This window comes from Oncorhynchus mykiss, chromosome 24 (assembly GCF_013265735.2).
Source record: "Oncorhynchus mykiss isolate Arlee chromosome 24, USDA_OmykA_1.1, whole genome shotgun sequence".
Taxonomy (NCBI): domain Eukaryota; kingdom Metazoa; phylum Chordata; class Actinopteri; order Salmoniformes; family Salmonidae; genus Oncorhynchus; species Oncorhynchus mykiss.
The window spans coordinates 2450059-2471818 of NC_048588.1; the positions used below are offsets into that span (position 1 = coordinate 2450059).

The following is a 21760-nucleotide window of genomic DNA, read 5'->3' on the forward strand; positions in this document are numbered from 1 at the left end:
TTGCTTTAGAGAATTTGGCAGTACATCCAACCAGCCACAGAACCGCAGACCACGTGTAAAAACACCAGCCCAGGACCACATCTGGCTTCTTCACCTTCACCAGATGTCTGAGACCAGCCACCCGGACAGCTGATGAAACTGTGGGTTTGCACAACCAAAGAATTTCTGCACTAACTGTCAGAAACCATCTCAGGGAAGCTCATATGCATGCTGGTCATCCTGACCAGGGTCTTGACCTGACTATAGTTTGGCTTCGTAACTGACTTCAGTGGGCAAATTGAAAATGTCCCAGTTCTTCCATGGCCTGTGTACTCACCCGACAGTTCCCGCTAATTTGCAGCAACTTCGCACAGGTATTGAAGAGGAGTGGTACAACATTCCACAATCAACAGCCTGATCAACTCTATGCAAAAGAAAACGTGTCAAGCTGCATGAGGCAAATGGTCACACCAGCTACTGACTGGTTTTCTGATCCACACCCCCTACCTGAAGGTATCTGTGACCAACAGATGCATATCTGTTTTCCCAGTTATGTGAAATCTGTAGATTAGGGCCTAATGAATGTATTTCAATTGACTGATTTCCTTATATGAACTGTACCTCAGTAACATCTTTGAAATTCTTTGCATGTTGCGGTTTATATTTTTGTTCAGTGTATAAAATAATTGCTAGTCTTGAATTGGTGTCTACACTGCCTGAACCAGATTTGGCTATTACACAACCTGCTTTCTCAATTTACCAAATATGGTTATCTGCTAATACACATTTGTTCAGTATCGTTATAAACCAATCAAACATTTTTTTTTAAAGCACAGATCTCTGTTGCAACAGTAATGTTTTTGGAGCGCCTGAGCTACGTTCAAAGCATTCCAGAACAGGTTCCAGGAGCGGGTGTCATTGTCACCACAACATTGAACATGTTGAGTATGCTTGTTTCATCAATACTATGACCACACTGATTGACACCTTAGACAAATGTTAGCGGTTTCAACTTTTAAAAAGATGAGCTACCCAGCTGCCATAAAATTGTAAATTGAAGGAACTTGCATTACAACGTAAGTATTTGACCTAGATTTTTATTCGGAGTTGACAACTTAATCTAGGCTTTGTAATACTTTGGCGTTACCCTGCTGCTTTAAAAATAAGTCATGAGGAAATTAAGCCGTCTAAAAACTAGATAAAAAAGTGCTAAGTTTTAACAAGTTTACGTCAGTGGGATACACTTATGGGGTTCATAAACATAGAAATGGAGAATTGAACAAGGAGAGTGACACAGATCTGGGCCCGGTTTCCCAAAAGCATCGTAAGGCTGAGTTCATCATTAGAACCTTCCTAAGAGCATTGTTAAATCTCCGAGCTGTTTCCCAAAACCATCGTTACTAAAGTTGCACTTGAAAACGGTCGTTATTTTAACGACTGCCTCAGACTGCTAAGTGCGTCATTAGATGTCTCTCCCCCCCCTTACCGTGTCACTTTATACACATCCACTACACACAGAATCAAGCTGTTCATCTGCCACTTGTGACCACCAATAACTTCGGAACAAGTTACCTGCAAATTATCAAGCGAAAGTTAAGATGCTTCAAATTAAAACCGAGGTGACTGCATTAAAAAGTATACAAAACATTTTGAACAGACGCTCTTTCCTTGACAGACTGACCAGGTTGAAAGCTGTGATCCCTTATTGAGGTCACTCGTAAAGATGAAGGGGAGGAGACAGATTAAGGATTTTTAAACTTGAGACATGGACAAGACAAAATATTTAAGCCTTTGAACAGGGTATGGTAGGTGCCAGACGCACCGGTTTGTGTCAAGAACTGCAACGCTGCTGGGTTTTTCCACACTCAAGTTTCCCATGTATCAGTAACGGTCTATCACACAAAGGCCGTCCAGCCAACATGACAACTGTGGGGGCCATTGGAGGCTTTTGAGGGCAAAAGGGGGTGGTGCAACTCAATATTAGGAAGATATTGAAATCAAATTTCATGTTCAGTCAATTGTTTTCTTTGGTAGGCTACGCTGTGCAAATATTTTTTATATTGTGTAACGGGCGCAATAAGGTGCCAAATCAATGCAATTTAGTGCATCATTATAGGGTAAGTAATAGAATAAGCCACCTCAATAATTGCAGTCATAAGGTGATCTGTCTAGGAGCTGATCCGTCAGTGTTGTAGAATAATTATGTTAAAAGGTTAAGATTTGAATGTAGAAATCAGAGCAGCAGCTCAGTCTCTTTCGAACCCCGAGTATCTACACATGCGCACTTACGGAACACACTTTTTGCGTGGTGTTTTGGGAAACGCATGTTACATCTTCGGCGGTTGTAGGAACAATGCATATTTATTTATTCTATATTATTTGTATTTTTTTTTTTTTTTTTAGATACTCGTAAGCCTACGTTGTATCGCCATCAGGAAACCGGGCCCCGCATGTTATCACTAACTAGTATCAATATAAAAAAAATACTATTTTCTAGGTTGACAGAACAAGTAAAAGAAACGGAGAGAGCCTGAAGAAAGAGTAAACGAGACATGTTTATTATTTAAACTATCACTTAAATAAAAAAAGTGCATAGAAAATAAACATGATTAGAAACTTTTCTTTTTACAGTTATGTACAATTGTGTTTCCTAATTATACATTCAACCTTAAGTAGTTTTCGGTTTGCTCATGTGGTTCAACTTTCCTTCATTTCTGTGACACATGAGAGAACACTGATGTACAACTAACAGGGAAAAAATATCATAATTCTTATGAGGAAGTGTTAATAAGACTATTCAAGGCATAGGAAGAGAGCCGTTTAACCATTTCCAAGTCCTACCGCCAACTCCCCTTGATGCCACTTCTCATCTCAGGCTGATAAGTTCTATACACAAGGAACAATTATAAAATTACAAATACAGTTCAGTATTTTTACCCCCCCAACTTCTTTCAAGCAGGTTCCAGCAACTACCTTGACCTGTAAATAAATTCATGGACGTTCCAGTACACAAAATAAATAAATAAAACTTATTTTCATCATCACTTTCTATAAAATAGTACATAAGTACAACCAAAGCTTTCGAAGAGGGGTGGTGAGGGAGACATGGAAGAGGATAAAATAACATTTTGGGTGGGATTCGTTTTTTCCTGGTCTCCACAAACTCAAAATCATACCACAATCAAGTAGGTAGTCTAAAATCCCTGTAAAAAAAAAAAATTTACAAAGAATAAAAAAACATTCACTACAACAATCAAAACACAAAATAAAATGGCTGACCTCAAGAAGTTCAGAACCACTTTATGCATCATTACATAAATACTGTTTATTTTTGAGAAGAAAAAAGAAAGAAAAGAAAACTGCAAAGCTCCTGCCAAAAGGAACATACAGGCGCAGGACACCTGGTACTGGATATCAATATACAAAACCGTACATTAGTTATTCTAAACTGATACTGTAACACAAAACCATTAAGAGTACATTGAACACTGCTATTAACCATTATAAACCTGCTGTTTGCTACTGTAACTAAGTTTGTCCATTCTGTATATTGTATAGATACTGAAGTACGTGTTAATATTTTGATATAGATCTATTATAATTACAAGTGAAGGACAAGGGCCACTGGTGTGGCGTGGTATTATGAAGTCCAAGAAACAACAAGAGTCTTGCCATTTAAAAAAAACTTGACTAATGGGTTGTTGTAAAAACGTCGGACACGTCACTGCTGTGGATCTGTAGGAGTCAGAAGCCTTTGGGATTAAGTAAAAGGATTACCAAAGCCATCTTTGAAGTCTGAGTTTATTCAGTGTGACCTTTCGATGTTAATTTAGAATGCTGTCCCTCAAATCATTTCCCCCTCTGAAATGAAACAAACTGTCCCGTAAGATCATCTTTCAGTCCGGTCTGTGTTTTTTTAAAAAAAATTTTTTAACTAAAGAAAACAAGTGGTTGATATCAGAAATCACCACAATTCCGTTTTTGTATATACATTCATTAAAGACACAGCAGCAGAATTCAGCATGACCCTGTGCCTCACCCTAAGGCTAGCCAGGATAAGAGGACAGCGAGAGCTGAACCAAAACTGTATCCCTGAATTAGCTGGCAAAACCCAGGCTGCAAGGAGGTGGAGGAGAGTGTTGGCCTCCAGAGTGGTCCCTGCACTCTGAACGTCCCTAACACACTTTGGGGGAAGGTCGAGCAGAAGTGCACTTTGCTGGGGGGGCCACAATTCCTAAGGGAGCTTAAACAGTATCTGTGCTTGTGGTTTTTAAACATAGGAACCCATTGGGTTTACAAGGAGTAGAAAGTTGTTTCCCCATGTTAAGTCAGTGCCTCTGTCACAGTTGAAGTGCAATGTGTTGGCAAAGTTATTGTTTCACTTCACAGCCCGGGCAGGGTAAGGGTTGGCGAGATTCTGCGACGGCCTTACAAGATAAAGTCAACAGAGTACGAGGAAAAATGGATTACAAACCAAAAACATAACAAATAAAGTCACTGGCCTGAAGTGGCTCACTATAGGACAACTCGAGCCAGAGTTGCACAAAGCAGCAATTTGGTGAGCTTTGTTCGAGGTATGCAAGGAAATACACGCCTGTCATCAACCTAGCCACTTTTTGTACACCGATGTCCCACCAAAACTGGGACTACTACTGTCAATTTACGAGTCAGAGTTCTCTAAACGAAGCATGCTCAGTTACAACAAAAGGCAAAGCGAGAGATCAAGCAAGCGGACAAACTCCTACATCGGTTGCATTGTGGTCAATGGTAAAGCTTAGCCTCTAACCTTTCCTAACTTAATCAGCTTCTACCCAGCTTCTAAAAAGTTTTCCATGTGTAGCCGGTCTCATGTAAATGCCATAAAACATTTGACAGTATTAATATGAAGGCAACACTGACAGAAAGACATGAAGGTACAATCCATGGGGAACCTTGGCGCACTGATGTGGCTATGATTAGTGTCCTTGACCGAAGGCGTTAACTGTGTTTTATGTCCTTCAGTTAACAGATTTTGGAGCGCGTTTGATCCCTAAAGGGAGACGTTGAAATTTGTAGAGAATTTTTTTTTTTTTTAAAGCTGAAAGTGAACGAATTACACACAGCGAGCAGCCCCAAGTCTGAATGGACTGGCTGGAGCCTCCACGTAGTGTGGAATTAAGGCTGGGAAAAGGAGTTCAGACAGCTATTATAATAAACCAAATGGACTCCCTCAAGTGCATATAATAATGCCATGCTGCTAACAGGCAGTCATTAGAAATGTCCTTAATTAACAGATTGGCAAATAGAGCTACTGGTGGACTGGGCTCAGCAGGGAGCGACAGCTTCAGTCTTTGGAATCCAAAAAGAAACATTCAGGCTACAAAATAAAATTAAAAAACGCCAACGAAAAAAAACAGCTTGGAAAAAGGGCAGCTCAATAAAAAGAGAGCACAAGCGTTAGTGTTTGAAAAACCTCTATTTCCTACAAAAAATGGCAATAAATACGATTTCTTAAAAATATAAATACAATTTCATAACATTAAGTGCTATTCACTATTGAGTGCTTTTTAGTCGTTTGTATAGAAAAATATACATATTATTTACATTCTCAAAGCAAGCGTGATATTTTTCTTCCCATAAAAAAAAGGGACAGAAGAGACAAGACTTCAAACAAATTGGTTCGACACAAATAAAAAGACAATTCCTTTGCAAAAGTAATTCATGAAATAGGCCATAATAAGAATCATTTCGATCTTAAAATGGGATTAAAGGGAAATCAGATTCAGGGGGTGACATTTGGTTCTCATTGCTGTAATTCCGGACTCTGTCCTAACCTAATTTCAAAAGACAATGTGTGCATACCTGCGATACAAATCGACGGCTCTGCCTTTATCATTTTCCTATACAAAACCAACAATAACATTTACTAAAGCAAAAAAAAACTAAATATAAGTTCACCCCTCAGCTGTCAGTCCACCAGAATCTCGGCGTAGCTTGCTAGTCACGGTCACGACTTTATCCAATTACCACCGACTGACTTCGACAACATCTCTACAAGTACACTCGCGGTTATCATTAATTAACAATAACAACATAACACTTAAATAAATAACCTACAGGCTTCTTTCTATCGCTTTGACTACAGCTCCCTCTAGTGTTTCTCTTCCTAACACATCTTGCGACTTGTTGCTCTGGACGGGCATTAGAACTATTTACAGTGGCTGAACACACAGTGAAGCAGCCCCAAGCAATTCTTTATGATACTCGCGAGATACTCAGAAGGCTGCACAGAATGCACATTCCGACAGGCAGATGTGTACAAACAGATGAGGCCAAGAGAAAAGCATTGTCTGATCAGTTATAATACGTCCTGGTTCTTTTTCTAAAATGCAGAGAAAATTCCCTTCCACAAATTGCACTTTGGTGTTTAAAATGGAACGTACAAGGTGGCAATTATTGTCGTGTGAAACAATCAATGGATTCTATGCTCACACAGAATTGAGATATAATCTAGAAAAATAATGTGAGGTAATGTTAAAATTCAGAATGAAAGGGCAATTTGTGTATCATTCAGAGACAGAAAACATCGCTAACCTCAGTTACCATTTCCTTGGACTTCCCAGAGTCTGAAACCATCCGATCCAAAAGTAAAACCAAAGGAGGCACAACAATAAGGTTGTTCTCTTTCAAAAATGTCCCTCCCCAAAACAGAGACCTGCTCGTATCAAACTTAACCGGTTCCTTAGCACACCTTTCTTCCCAAGCCTTACAGCAACAAGGGAGCGCAGTACTGGAAGCATCATTCTGCACTAAGACCTGGCAGTGCATGGATGGCTTCGTGCTCGTCGAGGCGACCGCTATGGCAGAGTGGGAGAAAGACCGCTAACACCAGTCCCATCACACATCAGAGTGGGGGGCTAGTTGAGGAACTTCCGGCACTTCTTGGTTCCGCAGTTGCATGGAAGCTTATTGCCCGGCTCCTCGATAGGAAACTTGTAGTCGTAGGTGAGCTCCTCGCCGCGGTAGATTTTACGTGTTGCGAAGATGACGATGTGCTTCTGCCCATCCACGTTGATGACACGGGAGTAGCAATTGGGCTCGCACGAGTGGTTGATGAAGCGGGCAGCGTTGCCGTGCACGGTGGCATCCACCACTTCATAGTCGTCGATGCGGAACATGTAACAGCCAACACCCTGTAGAGGAAGGGACAGGAAGAGAAGAGAGTGAGAAGCTATTGGCCCGAGGATTGCAGTCAACAAAACCCATTATCAAATGACTGAAGAGCCTGACCGGTTAATAGGGTGGTGTTGACACATGAAAACCACGTACAGCAGGGCCCAACACTCAGACACAAACACCTTACGCAGAACAAACATGCCTCTGACAAGTAGAATAAGGACCCACGCAAGATCTAGTCATGACATTTCTATGTGCAACATTTGCCTATTGACCGTGGCCCTGTAAAGACTCAAAGCGTATGAGCAGAGGACTGTGTTCCATTGAGGCCTCTCTTCTCACCTTGCCGTCGTAGTACTTCTCCCGTTTGTCGGTGAGGACAGAGCGGATGACGTTGCCCGAGTACTCGATCACCATCTCCCCCACGTCGATGCTCCTCTTGCAAAACAGACCTCGGCCGTGTATGGCTGACCTGTGAGGGGAGGACACAGGGGCTCGGTGACCGCTGGTTCACCAAAGGGTTTCACCTTCTAACCCCACTCTCTGGAACAAGCTATAGCAAAGCTACAGTAGTCGTTCATTTTCTTTTTAAAACCATTCCACTGAATTTGGGATTCGTGCTCCTGACTGGCGCAGCGGTCTGTGGCACTACATCTCAATGCAAGAGGCGTCACCACAGTCCCTGGTTCGATTCCAGGCTGCATCACATTCGGCCATGATTGGGAGTACCATAGAGCGGCGCATAATTGACCCAGCGTCATCCGGGTTTGTCCATCATTGTAAATAAGAATTTGTTCTTAACAGACTTGCCTAGTTAAAAATGTAAACCCCCCCCCTCCCCTCTTAAACGTTACATAGCCAGCGTTTTCCTAACCTGTAGACCCCCACCGCCTCCTTGGAAGTTCTCTTCAGGTGTCGGAACCTCATGGGCATGGGGAGGTCCATGCTGGTGGCCCGGCTAAAAAACAACAGTAGCACAGTGTGTTAAGAGTTCCAATGAAGGAAGGATGGTCTACTAACACCGTGAAGCTCCGACCGGTGGATACGGGGATGTTGATCAGAAAACCCAGAGGAAAGACTACAAGTCCACTGTAATGATGAGATGGAGAAAGAGATAGTCCTCCTGATTTACAGAAGTTAAAAATAAACAGGAATTGTGTAGCAGGGCGGAGTGACTCACCGAGCAGACTTGAGCTGTACCTCCTCGTCCTCCTCGTGGGGGTTGTACTCGGGAGGCTGGCGGTGCTTGGAGGCCAGGAAGTTGAACATGTCAAACACAGACCTCCTGTGGCGAGGAACAGACGGAGCAGACAGGTCAGATGACGCAGGCAAATACAACTCAATGATGCAGACTCTCTAAAGCCTAGGAAGGACCTCCCCCAAATAGTGAGTTGAGATTTGGTAACGGGTATACACAGTTACCAGCTCCAAAACATCAGTTAAGAGAGCCAGTGTACAAACGGCTCACAAGATTTGCGTTTGCTGAAGTAGAATGCATAGATCACGTATCGACCTGGATTTCTTCAACAATAAAAGGAAAGCTAAGAGGCAGGGGCCCAGTTCAAAAACTGTAGAAATGCATCCTTCCTGAAGTAATCATTAGACATGATTCATCAGGTGAACGTAAGGTCTCCACCACATGGTATTCACCTGTCCAGTCATGACTCAGTGATTACTTTAAGGACGGGATGAAGGAAGGATGCACATGGAGGCTGGTCCAGGCAGCCTCTTGTTATAATAAAGATAGAGAGTAACTGTACATTTGTCTGGATACCAATCTAACACCTTGCACTTTTTAAGTATTGGAAGAGGGCTGTGTGTGACTTAGCCACCCATCTTCTGGGAGTGTCCGTACCTGTGGTTGAGCTCGGCGCGGGCCGAGCCATGGGGGTTGATTGGGGGCTCGTCGGCCTCCTCGGGCTTGTGGAAGCGAAAGCGGTAGTTGCGACAGTGCCTGGAACCATACAGCTGCTCCAGCAGGAACACCACAGCGTCGTGGAGGACCCCCAGCATCCGCAGACCGTTCACTCCTGAGAGAGAAGAAACAAACAAAAAGAAAAGAGATAAGATCGAGAGAAAGATAACACAAAAAAGGAAGGAGTGGAGGACGAAAGGAAAAAAAAAAAGTTAGTGATGAGTCACCATTTCATTCCTCAAAAGTTGTTGAACCTGCATAAACAAAATACAATCTGATAAAAAAGGCACTTTACCTTCAAAGGAGAGCTCTTTGAGTCTGGCGTTGGAGCGGGCCTCCTGGACTTTATCGGTCAGGGACTTCCAGGCCTCTGTGGGACGGAGGGAGAAGACAACACATGTCAGCTTAGTGTCTCATCTCGGTGTAAGTATTAAAAATACAGTAATACTTCAGCTGTATGAGGATTTTGAAATAAGAGATCTTTCCTGTTACACATTCACTTCAATAACTTTAGCGCCGTTTTCTGCCATCGAGTGTCATAACTACGCTACATGGAAACAGAACAAGAAGATTAGAACTGCGTGGACCTTCGATACTCTCGCAGCGGATCTGGAAGCCGTCGTCGCTGCAGATCTCAAAGATGAGTCCCTTCTTGGGCTTGCTGTCCATAGAAGAGTCCCTGCGGCTGCCCTCCTGGTCAGGGCTGGCCACCAGTAGAGAACCAGCAGTGGTCTCGCTTTTCTCCTCAGGGAACTCACTGGTTTTACTGGTTAAAGAAGGAGGTTCAGCAGACTTGGCAGAATAATCACTGCAAATAAAATACATTTTGAAATTAAATCTCATTATCCATTGACATGTTAATAGTACTGAATGGAAGGGCTGACAAGCTTGCGTTACTCACTTTTTGCTGGTGCCCCTCTCTCTGGGCTTGCCTGTGTCCATGGGCTCGGGAGAGACTGTCTCTCTAGACCTGCAGTGGTAGAGGGAATTCAAATATGGATAAGCAGCAGGTGTCAACTGTAGTATGTTCAAGTATAGTCCTAGTTAATTATTTAATGAGTTATCGGTTATGTGAGAATATTACCCAGGAACGGAGGTGGGCTGGTCTCCCTGCATCTCCCGAGGAGGCTCTGCCAGCCAGCCCTTGTGTTTCTTCCCGCTGGCCTTGTCTGGACTCTGCCTCGTCCGCTTGGCTTTCTGCTTGCCTTTCCCCGAGCAGGTGGATGCCGTTACGGCAGCGCTACACGTCAGCTCTTGTTTCTGCTCTGAGGAGGACCTGGATTTAGGCATGGTGTGTGAGCTTTGAGAGCTGGAACTCTGGGAGAGCACTCCGACCAGGTGTCCCTTGTCGGAATCCTGTTGGACCGGGCTGGGGGCCGGAGCCACATGTTGTCCACTGGCATTTGGCGGGTGCTGCTGCCGCTGGAAGACGCCGCTCTCCGGGTCCACCTGCTGTCTGACAGACATGCTGATGGTCTGATGGGAGGGAAGCACGCAGATGCTGCTGGCAATGGAGGTCTGGGCGGGGCTGCACAGCTGGGACATCAGAGGAGCTCCAGACTGGAGCAGGTTGTGTGGGCTGGCTTTGAAGAGGAGGCTGCTGATGGGTCCTGTGATTTCGGGGGAGCTGAGCACCGGGGTGCTGAGAGAGACAGAGCCTGGCGTGATGAGGCCTCCGGGCCCACTAGGCTGAGCCATGGACACCATGTTCAGCACTGCTGACTGGTTGGGGTTGAGCCCTGAGACGGTACAGGGAAGCAGGTGGGTGGAGGAGGCGTGGCCCAGGATGCCAGGCTGCCCACTGGGAAGAGGCATCCTCTGCTGGATGGGCTCAAAGTACATGACTCCTGATTTGGGTCTCTTGATAATGTTGGGGACTTTGCGGTGAGAAGTGGTGGCGGCCGTGGTCAGGGTGCCCAGCTCGGACTGGGCCATCTGTGGCGAGGACAGGTTGATCAGAGTCATGTTGGGTCTCACTTCAGACGGGCCCAGGGTGGGCTGGCTCCTAGAGCGGGCCAGTTTTTTGGTCTTCCGTGGCTGGAGACGGGAGATGGGTCGCTTCTTGCCGTGTCCAGATGCGGGCACAGCCGAGGACGTGGAGATGGAGGCACTGGAGACGATGGTCACGTTGGGGGCCAGGTCATGCCTCCGTCCGGCCTCGGTCACCAGAATCTGGGGCTCGTGGGAGGGTAACCCAATCAGGAGGCCAGAGGTGGTGCTGGGAATGCCAGGCTGGAAGCCCGTCTGGGTGGTGCCGGTGAAAGTATGGATCTGAGGGTGATTGGGCATGGTGCCCAACACTTTACCCCCAGCAGGAAAGATCGGCTGGGAGGTGGTTATCCCGGTGGTGAGCCCTGTGGTTAGAGTCATGGTATCCATCACTCCTGTTGCGCTGGACGATGGGGTGATCTGGATCTTCTGAGTGACACCATTGGGGAGCGTCTGTAGGACGTAGAGGGGCTGCAGATGCTGGTTGATCACAATGAGTTTTTCCGGGCCTGGTTTTAAATGGGAGGTGGTCTGGACGGCCGTGCTGGCCACATGGGAAGGTCTGGGGCTGACTGAAGATGGAGGAGGGATGTACTTCTGTCCCTGGAGAGGCAAGGTGGGTGAGCTGGGTAGGACTGGGGTCCCAGAACTCCTGGTCAGATCCTTGTTACCTGCTTCTACAACTTCGCCCAGGGAGGGACTGGTGATGTGCTCAAACTGCACCGGGGTCATGTGACCTCCTCTTACCTGAGATTCTCGGCTACCTCCACTTCCTTCCTGCTGGCTCTCAGGGGACATGCCGGCCCCTCCTTTCTGCTGCTTGTCCTCGCCTCCTTTCTCAGTGATTGTCTCGTCCGAGGCTGCCAGGGACAGCATGGTGCACTCTGAGCCCTCTGAGATGAGGCCACCGTGGTTCTGGTTGTTGACCGTGGGGCTGCGAGTGGTCAGGACAGAGAGGTCAGAAGGCAGCTCCAGAGGTAGACCGTACGGCTCTTCCACCGAGATGGATGTGTTCACCCTGCTCTCCACGGGCTCAGTGCTGGCCAGTGGCTGGGGGAAGTCCTCAAAGAGGATGTCTTTGCGGCGGTTGACACCCACCCCGTAGCCCCCGTCCAGGGAAAGGAGCTCAGAGGAGGCGGCCTCAGGCTGCTGCCCCAGGGCCTGCATGGAGGGCGTGTTGAGGACAAACTCCATGATGTCCGAGGGCAGGATGTTGCCGCAGTCGTCGCTGTTGTTGTTGTCCGAGTCCGACTTAAGGTCAGTGTTAAGTGAGAGCTGGGCCTCCAGGGGGTCCTGTCCCTGTGACGACTTCACCCCGCCCAGAGGAAGGGAGTTGTCCTTCTGGCTCTTCCTCCCTTCTCGGATGTTGTTGCTGCTGCTACCGCTGCTCCCACCCCCTCCACTGCCATTGTCTGCCTCCTTCCCGGAGTCATGCTCCAGCTTCTCCGTGTGCCTCTCTCTGCCCTTCCTCTTACCCGTACTCTTGTGGGAAGAAGTCGCAACGGTGGCCGTGGTGGTGGTGTTTGCGCTGGCGTCGCTCTCTGAGCTGTCGTCAACGCCGTCCAGCTGGCCGATCTGCTGGTGGCCCAGGAGGCTCCGGGTGGGAACACCCTCATCCACAGCGGCAACAACCCTCTCCTCCTCCTCATCCTTCAGGAAGCTCTGCAGCTGAGAGCCCCTCCCCAGGCACTGGCCCATCCCCTCGATTGAGGGCATCACGGGGCCGGGGTTGATGATGGTGCGGGTGAAGTTGTAATAGTATGGATCCTTGTTGGAACACTGGCTGAATCCCCCTTCCTCTTCTTCTCCGCTGTCCCCCGAAGAGGTACTCCTATCGTCCGCACCGTCCACCTGGCCTTCGGCGGAGCGCCTGCTGCCTCCAGCCTTCCTCTTCCCGGGCCCGTCCCCGCTGCTGCTGTAGAAGGGGATATCCTGCTCTCCATAGGAGCGCACTCCGTAGAAAGGAGTCAGGCCGAAGAACATGTTGGAGCGGGCTCTGGCGCTGCGCCTCGGGTAACGCCGCTTGGTCGAACCCGCGCAGTCGCTGTCATCTTCGTGATGTTTATCCCTGTCGCCACCTTCCTCCTCCAGCAGGGCATGGTCGTCCCGGTCGCTGGTCCCCTCGTCCTCGGTGCAGTGAGCTAGGAGGCGCTTTTCCACGCAGTCCTCAGGGTGCAGTGGCGGGCTGTTCGACTCTGAGCGTGCCGGCGGTGAGAAGAGCATGGAGCAGGAAGACTTACGGTGGGGGGGTCCCTCCTGGCCCGAGGGACAGATGGAAGCGGTGATGCAGGAGTCAGAGGAAGAACTCACGGTGTTGGTCCCGTTAGGGTCGGTCTTCAGCGGCGTGAGGGACGCCTTGACTATAGCCCGCTTCTTGTCTCTAGCAGCGGCGATGTCGTTGGCTGTTACTCTTGCTTGAACCTGCGAAGCCCTCATGCTTCTCTCTGAGGCTAACCTGGGCTGCTTTATGGCCTCTAGGCTGGCGCGGTTCTTCTCAGGGCTCGAAAACCTCTCCCTGCTCTTTGCAGATCGCCCGCTTCCTTGATTCTCCAGCTTTTCCACCTCCTGCTTGCCAGTGGCTCTGGTGTTGTTGCTGAGAGTCGCAGCCTTGCTGTTCTGAGAAGTTGGGGTTGGAGCGTTAATGGTTCCACCAGTCTCTTTAGCATTGTTGGGGTTCTTGTTGCTGTTCTGAGGAGTCTTCTCCCGCTCTTTAGATGTCTCTCTGCTGTCAATGTTTTGGACTTTGGAGGGCTTGTCTTTGGTAGTGGGGGCCGCATGGCTGGAGGGGACAGCCGGGGTGGTTTGGGAGCTCCGTTTGACGGCGTCCTCCTCGGCCATAGCCTCTGAAGACCACAGGGGCTTCATGGCAGCGGCAGGGGCTTTTCCCAAAAGATAATCCTGGGACTTCTTCCCGACGCTTTTGTGGAACGGAGGCTGGGGAGACCCCAATTTTCCAGCATCTTTAGAAGCTGGCGCCAAGGTAACACCTCCCTCCTTGGCCAGGTTACTACTACCACCACCTTTGTCCTTGGACAGGGTCGTGGTGACGCGGTGGCGGGAGAGGAGCGTGACGCCAGCCGACAGGTCTGGGTCCTTCCCGTCCTGCTTCCCCTTCTCTGCTTGGGAGTTGCTGCTGCTCGCCCTTTGGTGCCCTGTCAGGAAACCTGTACCTGGTGGTGGGGAGGCCTGGCTCGCTCCTGTCATCTCTGGGGCCATTGGGGAAAGTTTAGGGTTCTCACACATAGCCTGCTTGCCAGGCACGCTTTCTTTCCCACCGTCTGTCTTCATCTCAGAGATGCTGTGGCGGCGTCTGCTGTGTTGACCTCCAGGGCTGAGTGAACTAGTGTCGCGGCCCTGCGTTCGGACACCACTGGCAGGTAGCTTCCCCTTCTCCCTCAGACCCAGGTCTCTGGAGGAGGAGAGGGGAATGGGTGGGGCGGAAGAGAAGAGCCGGGCCAATTGGTTCATAGCGGCCTGTGAAGAGGAGACCACCTTCTGTCTGGGCTGGGGGGAGAGGGAGGAGGTGCTGTGGCGACGGGAGCCGATGCTCCTCAGGACGGAACTCAGAAGGGGGTCCCCCACCGTCACAATCTCATGGGCAGACTGGGAGGTACCATCTGCAAAACAACATGGACACAAACATTTGACCATACTGCATGTCTCCACGTGTGAATGGTAGTTTACAATGACAGTTTGAGGCAAATTGGGATACCTGGGGATGGAAGTGGTCTGGAGCCAGGGGAGCGCTGGCACGGGGGGTAGCTGGGGTGCCTGTTCCGTTTGTAAACTTTAGGAGGATTTGGGCTGGAGGGCAGCAGGGACAGGCGGTCAGAGGGCTTCAAGGAGTCAAACGGCTCGGGCACAGGAGACGGGACTTTCTCTGTCAATGAAAAGTTGAATGCAACCAATTCTTCAGAATACTGTATTGTTGAGGAAGAGCTTGCAAGTCAGCATTTACCATTTATACCTGCTGTACCCATAACAAATAAAATGTAATCAATGCGTTTACATGCTGGGCTACATACTAGACCAAATGTAGTGCAGGGTAAATTTGAATAATTAATAATGCAGTGATTCTGCATTCTGGCTCACACCTGAGATGGGAGTTAAAGGGCTGTGGGAGATGGTGCGGTTCTCCTCTGGAAGAGCACTCTTCAGGTCAGGCTCCACCACAGAGGGACGACACACCAGGATCCTGCAAGTGTAGACACAGCGCTTCCGGGCATCTAGAGTGCTCCAGTACACCCTGGAACACCTGCGGTGACAGAAACAAACCAATGAAAATCAGTCATGTTGCATTGACTCCTTCACATAAGCCGTGCGCACTGTGTGGTACTTACTGGTAGCCGACGGGGAAGAGTTTGCGCTCGCAATCCGAGAGCTCAGTCAGCATTCCAAGGCAATCGATTGTCATGGAGCCTGCAATGGAAGAAAGGAAGAGTTAAAAACCCTTAATCCAAGGAGGCTATACAGAAACATGTTTGTTGGCCCAGCTAGTGTCTCAAAAAACTCCACGGAGACTCCTGGTCATTTCACTACTAGCAGCTGATTTACCAAATTCAAGGGCTTGATGAGCAGTTGAACATTTGAAGCCGGTGTGCTGCCTAGCTCTGGAATAGATCAAATATGATCAGATAACGGTTTGGGACTCAACCATATAGATCTCTATATATGGCTGTGCGGGGTTTATATGAACATACACACACCTATCATCATGTGGATGTTCTCCGGCTGAAGGCCGGTCAGGAACTTCCGCCGCAAGCTGATCCCCTCCAGGTCTACCAGGATCCTCCGCGTGACCTCGAAGCCAGACTCGGACACCACCTGGGCAAGGAAGTCATGCATTTCAAACAAAGTGCCCACAAGTGCACCCTTCTCCTCACTGCGACCTCATTTTGACCCAAGCAGGAATATGGTTTCTATAGATAATGGTTGGGCTAAATGCATACATGTTGTTTTTACCTTTTACGAGTAAGCCAGAGCATAAAAAAAAAAAAAAAAAGACATAATAAAAATGGGTAGTTTATCTGTAAAGTTTTCATATCTTATGTTCTAGATGTTTGTTTGTGATGCTGCAGGTGGGTAAGGGAGGTGGGCTGGAGAAGATAAGGGAGGAGTTCAGCTTTGCATCTCACCTCTCCTTTGATGAGGTCCCGGTGGCGCTGGCAGTAGACCTTCTTGTCCTCCAGGAAGACACAGTGGCGCTGCCGGGCACACATGAAGTGGTAGTTTCTAGTGCAGGAGGTCAGGCAGCAGCCCACTGTTGCGCCGGGACGCTGGCAGTTCTCGCAGCGCTGCCGAGAGGAAAACAAACGTCACAAGACAGATAAACAACATTTTAGTAATAATAAATATACCATCAGTCTATTTTTAGCAAGAGGGCATGCATAATAGAATTTGATGCATTAGGATCCCCATTAGCGACAGCTAGTCTTACTGGGGTCCGACATAACGAAGACAGAGACAAAATACTTCACAATTTACATCCATTTAAAATCATTAACATGTAGTAGTGTGTGTGCGCGCGCATCTATCAGTTCCACATACAAGTCAGAACATACAGATAACAAGTAGGCCACATGGGGGAGAGGCGTTGTGCCGTGAGGTGTTGCTTTATTTGTTTTTTGAAACCAGGTTTGCTGTTCACTTGCACTATATAAGATGGTACGTTTCCTTGAATTTGTTCTGGACCTGGGGACTGTGAAAAGACCCCTGGTGGCATGTCTAGTGGGGTAAGTGTGTGTGTGTCAGCACTGTGAGTAAGTTGACTACGCAATTTCAAACAGTGTTTCTTATATAAAAAAAAAACAAGTAAAGCAGTCAGTCTTTCCTCAACTCTTAGCCAAGAAACTGGCTTGCATAGAAGACACATGTGTAAGTGCAAATTTACAAGTACAATAGCAACATATTTTTAAGGGAAACATACACTACATGACCAAAAGTATGTAGATACCCATTTGTCGAACATCTCACTCCAAAATCATGGGCATTAATATACAGTCGGTCCCCTCTTTGCGGCTTTAACAGCCCACACTCTTCTGAGAAGGCTTTCCAATAGATGTTGGAACGCTGCTGTGAGCACTTGCTTCCATTCAGCCACAAGAGCATTAGTGACGTCGGGTGATTAGACCTGGCTCGCAGTCAGCGTTCCAATTCATCCCAAAGGTGTTTGATGGGGTTCAGGTCAGGGCTTTGTGCAGGCCAGTCAAGTTCTTCCCCAACACTCACGACAACCATATCTGTATAGACCTTGTTTTGTGCACAGGGGCATCGTCATGCTTTAACAGTAAAGGGCTTTCCCCAAACTGTTGCCACAAAGTTGGTAGCACAGAATATTCTACAATGTCATTGTATGCTGTAGCGTTAAGATCTCCCTTCACCGGAACTAAAAGGGCCTAGCCCAAACCATGAAAAACAGGCCCAGACCCTTAATCCTCCTCTTCCAAACTATACAGAATACAGGTAGTGTTCTCCTGACATCTGTCAAACACAGATTTGTCCGTCGGGCTGCCAGATAGTGAAGCGTGGTTCATTACTCCAGAGAACGCCTTTCCTCTGCTCCAGAGTCCAATGGCGGCGAGCTTCACACCACTCCAGCTGACTCTTGGCATTGCGCATGGTGATCTTAGGCTTGTGTGAGGCTGCTCGGCCATGGAAACCCCTTTCATGACACTCCAAACAGTTATTGTGCTGATGTTGCTTCAAGAGGCAGTTTGGAACTTAGTAGTGAGTGTTGCAACTGACAGAATTTTTACACGCTATCCGCTTCAGCAGTCCCGTTTTGTGAGCTTGTTATGGCCTACCACTTCACGGCTGAGCTGTTGTTGCTCCTAGAAATTATCACAATAACATCACTTACAGTTGAACGGGGCAGCTCTAGCAGGGCTGAAATTTGACAAATTGACTTGCTGGAAAGGTGGCATCCTACAACGGTGCCATGTTGAAAGTCACTGAGCACTTCAGTAAGGCCATTCTACTGCCAATGTTTGTCTATGGAGATTGCATGGCTGCATGCTCAACTTTATACACCTGTCAGCAACGGGTGTGGCTGAAATAGCCAAATCCACTAATTTGAAAGCGTTTCCACATACTAAATTAATATACACTATATATACAAAAGAAAGAATATACATCTAGTATGAATATGTATTTAGGATCATAAGTCTTACCAACTGTTTCCCTCGGATCACGGCCATGTGGACGTTTTTCAGAGAGCCATCGTCATCCTCAAATACCTCGGCTGACCACAGGGCACAGTTCACGTGGGTCCACTCGTTCTGCCCGATGTACAGCAGCCTGCCGCCCTCCTGCAACCAGACACACAGCAGACGCTCAAAGTACTTAGAAAACACCAAGATATATTTCAGTAAAAGGGAATACGACCAAGAGCTGTACCACAACTAATAGCGACTGTTTAGCACAACTTTTACTTACGTTGATGTGATCATCTCCGTACTTGAGACACAGCACACACTGGCGGTTGTCGCTGACGCCAGGGGGTGGGAGCAGCTCAGGACTGTCTTCACGGCTCAGGTCTGAGAGAAATACAAGAATGTCAAACACATCAGCGTCATTTCCTGCAACTGAAATGGTATCAGAAAGTGTATCAATTGCATACTTAGTGTAGGAGTGTATCCCAAATGGCACCATATGAATAGTGCACTACTATGGTCCCGGGGCGTTGCCCTTTACTTGTGTTGAGTAGACTCACCGTGGAGCATAGGGAGTGGTGGAGGAAGTAGAGGTCTGAGCGGAGGGGGGGAGGTGGGGGAGTCTGGCTCTACATGGGTCTTGGAGCAAGGGGCCGGAATGATCTTCTTCCTGAGGGGCTGCTCGGCACGGGCGATCTCCTCACGCTCCTGCCACTGGGCATAGTTGTGGTCCAGAGAGGGGGGCAGCACGGCATTGGGGAGGAGGCCACTGCTGCAAGACAAGTATAGACTCAGACCCTGTTTGAATTCATCCTTCCTGCCGTCCACCCTTGAAGAAGTGTTCACATTGGATTGGGGAAAGCAGGTTTTCTACTGCATTGATTTAACCAATTTAGATCAGTGAACACAGTACTTCACAGTAAGAATATTTGAACAGGGTCTAACACATTGAGTACAATAACTGCACAGGTCACACACACACAACCTGTTTTACCCCAAGTAACTCTACCCCAAAGCAGTGAATTCGGTCGATATTCAAGAGCATAAACGATCCAAAATGTAAACCCATTTCCAAACCGCACCGTTTATCATCTTCTGAACGACTGACTAATTGGGTTAACAACTTTAATGAGCCAAAACACAAAAAAGTCCAGGTAGCAAATAAGAGCCCATCAGATATTTATGTAGTAGGTTCCGTATAACTAATATACATAGACTCTAATTGAACAATTATTTGTTAGTTTACAACTGTACAATTTATGCTCCCCACATAAAAACCACGAGACTGTCAGAAAGGTCTGAACCCAAGATGGTAATTTTGATGACTCACATGGTGAGTCTACTGAAGTCTATTGTACAATGTAAGCTGGTGCACACAAGTTGTACTTCATGTTTTAGTGTGAAAAACAGCTGTGATGATTTTTCTACAATATTCACAACAGACATAATTACAATCAAAGACTAAAATAAAAAATCTAATAAAAATCACATTTTATTAATTACATATGGAAAAACGTATTTGAGTCAGGCCAGCAGCAGATGAAACAGAAAGTGAATTGTCACATGGCCAAAGCATTGCATTCCGGTTTAGCCCACCATCCGCACACCGACACAGTTTCGGCCCCAGCTACTGCGCTCAATACAGAAACGACTCGTTTCCTATAGGCTTGTACCATCTATATTATGACAGCACCAGCAGTTAGCTACCAACAGCTGGCAGACGTGTTAAATTGGTTATTTTAGTGTTAATTGATATTTCGATAGAAGACACAAGCTAAATGCGGTAGCTTTACAGCTAGCATAGAGGTTGTAAACTAGCTCTTTCACTTACCCGGTGAAACCTTGAACAATTCTCTGTCTCTGCTGGCTGTTTGTAACACTTTATAAAACCACGTTGTTGGTAGCGACAGCATCCACTTTGAAAAAGCAATGTTTCGCTGAAGCCCCCCCCCCCCCCTCCATGCTGAAAGCCATGGAGGTTCTCAATTATGAAATGTGCCCCGCAGATTGACGAGTAGACGCCCAATTCGCCCGCCTCATTCTTACAAATGTATACCACTTTTTAACAAGTGTTTCATTTGCGTGGCCATAGAGGCAGATACTCACATTTGCATAGCAAGTGTTGCTTGGCCATCTTGAATACAAAAGCAATTGCTAGCTAAGCCCCATAATACTCGGCAACAACTCTTTTTTTTAACCCACAAGTATATGAAGGGTAAACATGGATTTTTATTTCCTCACTGTGTAACGCTGACCACGGTACGTTGTGGGAATATTTCTGAAGTTGAAGCAGATTTGGAAAAAAACATCAAACCCAACTTTTAGAACAATATTACAGTATTATATAAAATAAAAAAGTATTTAAGAGCTTTCCATTTGGGAATGTTTTCCAAGTTACTATATGCGTTTCTGGCATTGAGAAATAGCTGCTACATGCGCTTTAAATATTTCAATTAACAATTGGCGGTTGAACATAGGGACTAAAATGGCGTGTCAAACGGTTGGGCTACCGCAGAGGAGTGTTCAAAGCTCATATATCAAAAAGGGACACGGGGTGGCCCCTTTCTCACAATGGAAATGGGAGCATGCACAATGCATGAGCTATGGAAAGATGATATCCAGGCACTGGGGAGCAAGAGGAGAGGAGAACATAGATGGACTGGGCTCAGGTCAGTCAGTGTCATTTGTTTGCACAGATGCTCCCGTGCCTTGTAGGCCCCTATGTATCAGAGAGTACTTGAAAAGTTCACTTAAAAATTGGATTAAAACCTTATGGTATGGGGCAAATAAGAAGCCATCTCTTGATTCATCCAATCTACTGTTACACATTAATTGAGTTAGTCAATATGAATCATCAATGCGACAGGCAGCATGTGTACCGATCTATTGGTCTTGTGTAATCTCATTGATATGTTGCTGTTCACACTCACTTGGTGGAGAATTTGTGCGTTTCCCAGAATCGGGACTCCTTGACTTTGAACCAAGGGAACACGCGCTCCATTTGCTGCAACAGAGACAGGGGAGGAAATAGATGTTAAAGGCCCAGTGCAGTCAAACAGATTATTCTGTGTTTTATACACATTTCCACACTATGACGTTGGAATAATACCGTGAAAGTTAAGCTAATGTCCTTTTAGTGTAAGAGCTATTTGAAAAGACCACCTTAAATGTAAGCCTGTTTTGGTGGGATGGGAGTTTTGGCCTTCCATGGTGATGTCACCATGCAGTAAATTAGTTAGACCAATAAGAAAGTGTTCCAAACATCTGCCAATAACACCTCATTTTCCCCACTCAGACCACTCTGACAGTCATAGCAAAATGTATGCTTGAGAAATTGCTCTTTGCTAATAACCTATTGTTGACCATTTTAATTGAAAACATAGTAAGGTACTTTATTGTTACACAGAAATGATTTGATATTGACATAAAAACAGCTGCACTGGTCCTTTAAAAAGGTTCAGTCTGAGACCTGGGCATTTGTTCAATAGTTGAAGAATGAATATAAGCTTAGCACCACTGTCTTACCATACCCCAAAAATCACTCAAATGGCAAAAGAAAACAATGTATAGC

General features: G+C 46.8%; 1 protein-coding gene across 5 annotated transcripts in view; it reads right to left on the minus strand.

Annotated features, from left to right (window-relative positions):
* Nucleotides 1–2519: 2519 nt before the first annotated feature.
* Nucleotides 2520–21760, minus strand: part of LOC110503544 (histone-lysine N-methyltransferase 2A) — a 44078-nt gene continuing 24837 nt past the window's right edge. For 4 of the 5 annotated variants that reach the window (XM_036961876.1, XM_036961874.1, XM_036961875.1 and 1 more), the window contains exons 17-34: nucleotides 21120–21193; nucleotides 18750–18961; nucleotides 18473–18573; nucleotides 18208–18345; nucleotides 16174–16332; nucleotides 15745–15862; nucleotides 15379–15457; nucleotides 15133–15293; nucleotides 14751–14918; nucleotides 10134–14655; nucleotides 9951–10019; nucleotides 9637–9857; nucleotides 9345–9419; nucleotides 8990–9164; nucleotides 8315–8419; nucleotides 8009–8092; nucleotides 7477–7606; nucleotides 2520–7151 (exon numbers count right to left, since the gene is read on the minus strand). In XM_036961876.1, coding sequence (XP_036817771.1) covers nucleotides 6876–7151; nucleotides 7477–7606; nucleotides 8009–8092; nucleotides 8315–8419; nucleotides 8990–9164; nucleotides 9345–9419; nucleotides 9637–9857; nucleotides 9951–10019; nucleotides 10134–14655; nucleotides 14751–14918; nucleotides 15133–15293; nucleotides 15379–15457; nucleotides 15745–15862; nucleotides 16174–16332; nucleotides 18208–18345; nucleotides 18473–18573; nucleotides 18750–18961; nucleotides 21120–21193 — 6867 coding nt within the window. In that variant the 3' untranslated portion in view covers nucleotides 2520–6875. The remainder of the gene's footprint in view (nucleotides 7152–7476; nucleotides 7607–8008; nucleotides 8093–8314; nucleotides 8420–8989; nucleotides 9165–9344; nucleotides 9420–9636; nucleotides 9858–9950; nucleotides 10020–10133; nucleotides 14656–14750; nucleotides 14919–15132; nucleotides 15294–15378; nucleotides 15458–15744; nucleotides 15863–16173; nucleotides 16333–18207; nucleotides 18346–18472; nucleotides 18574–18749; nucleotides 18962–21119; nucleotides 21194–21760) is intronic. The other variant, XM_036961877.1, reaches the window with a different exon arrangement.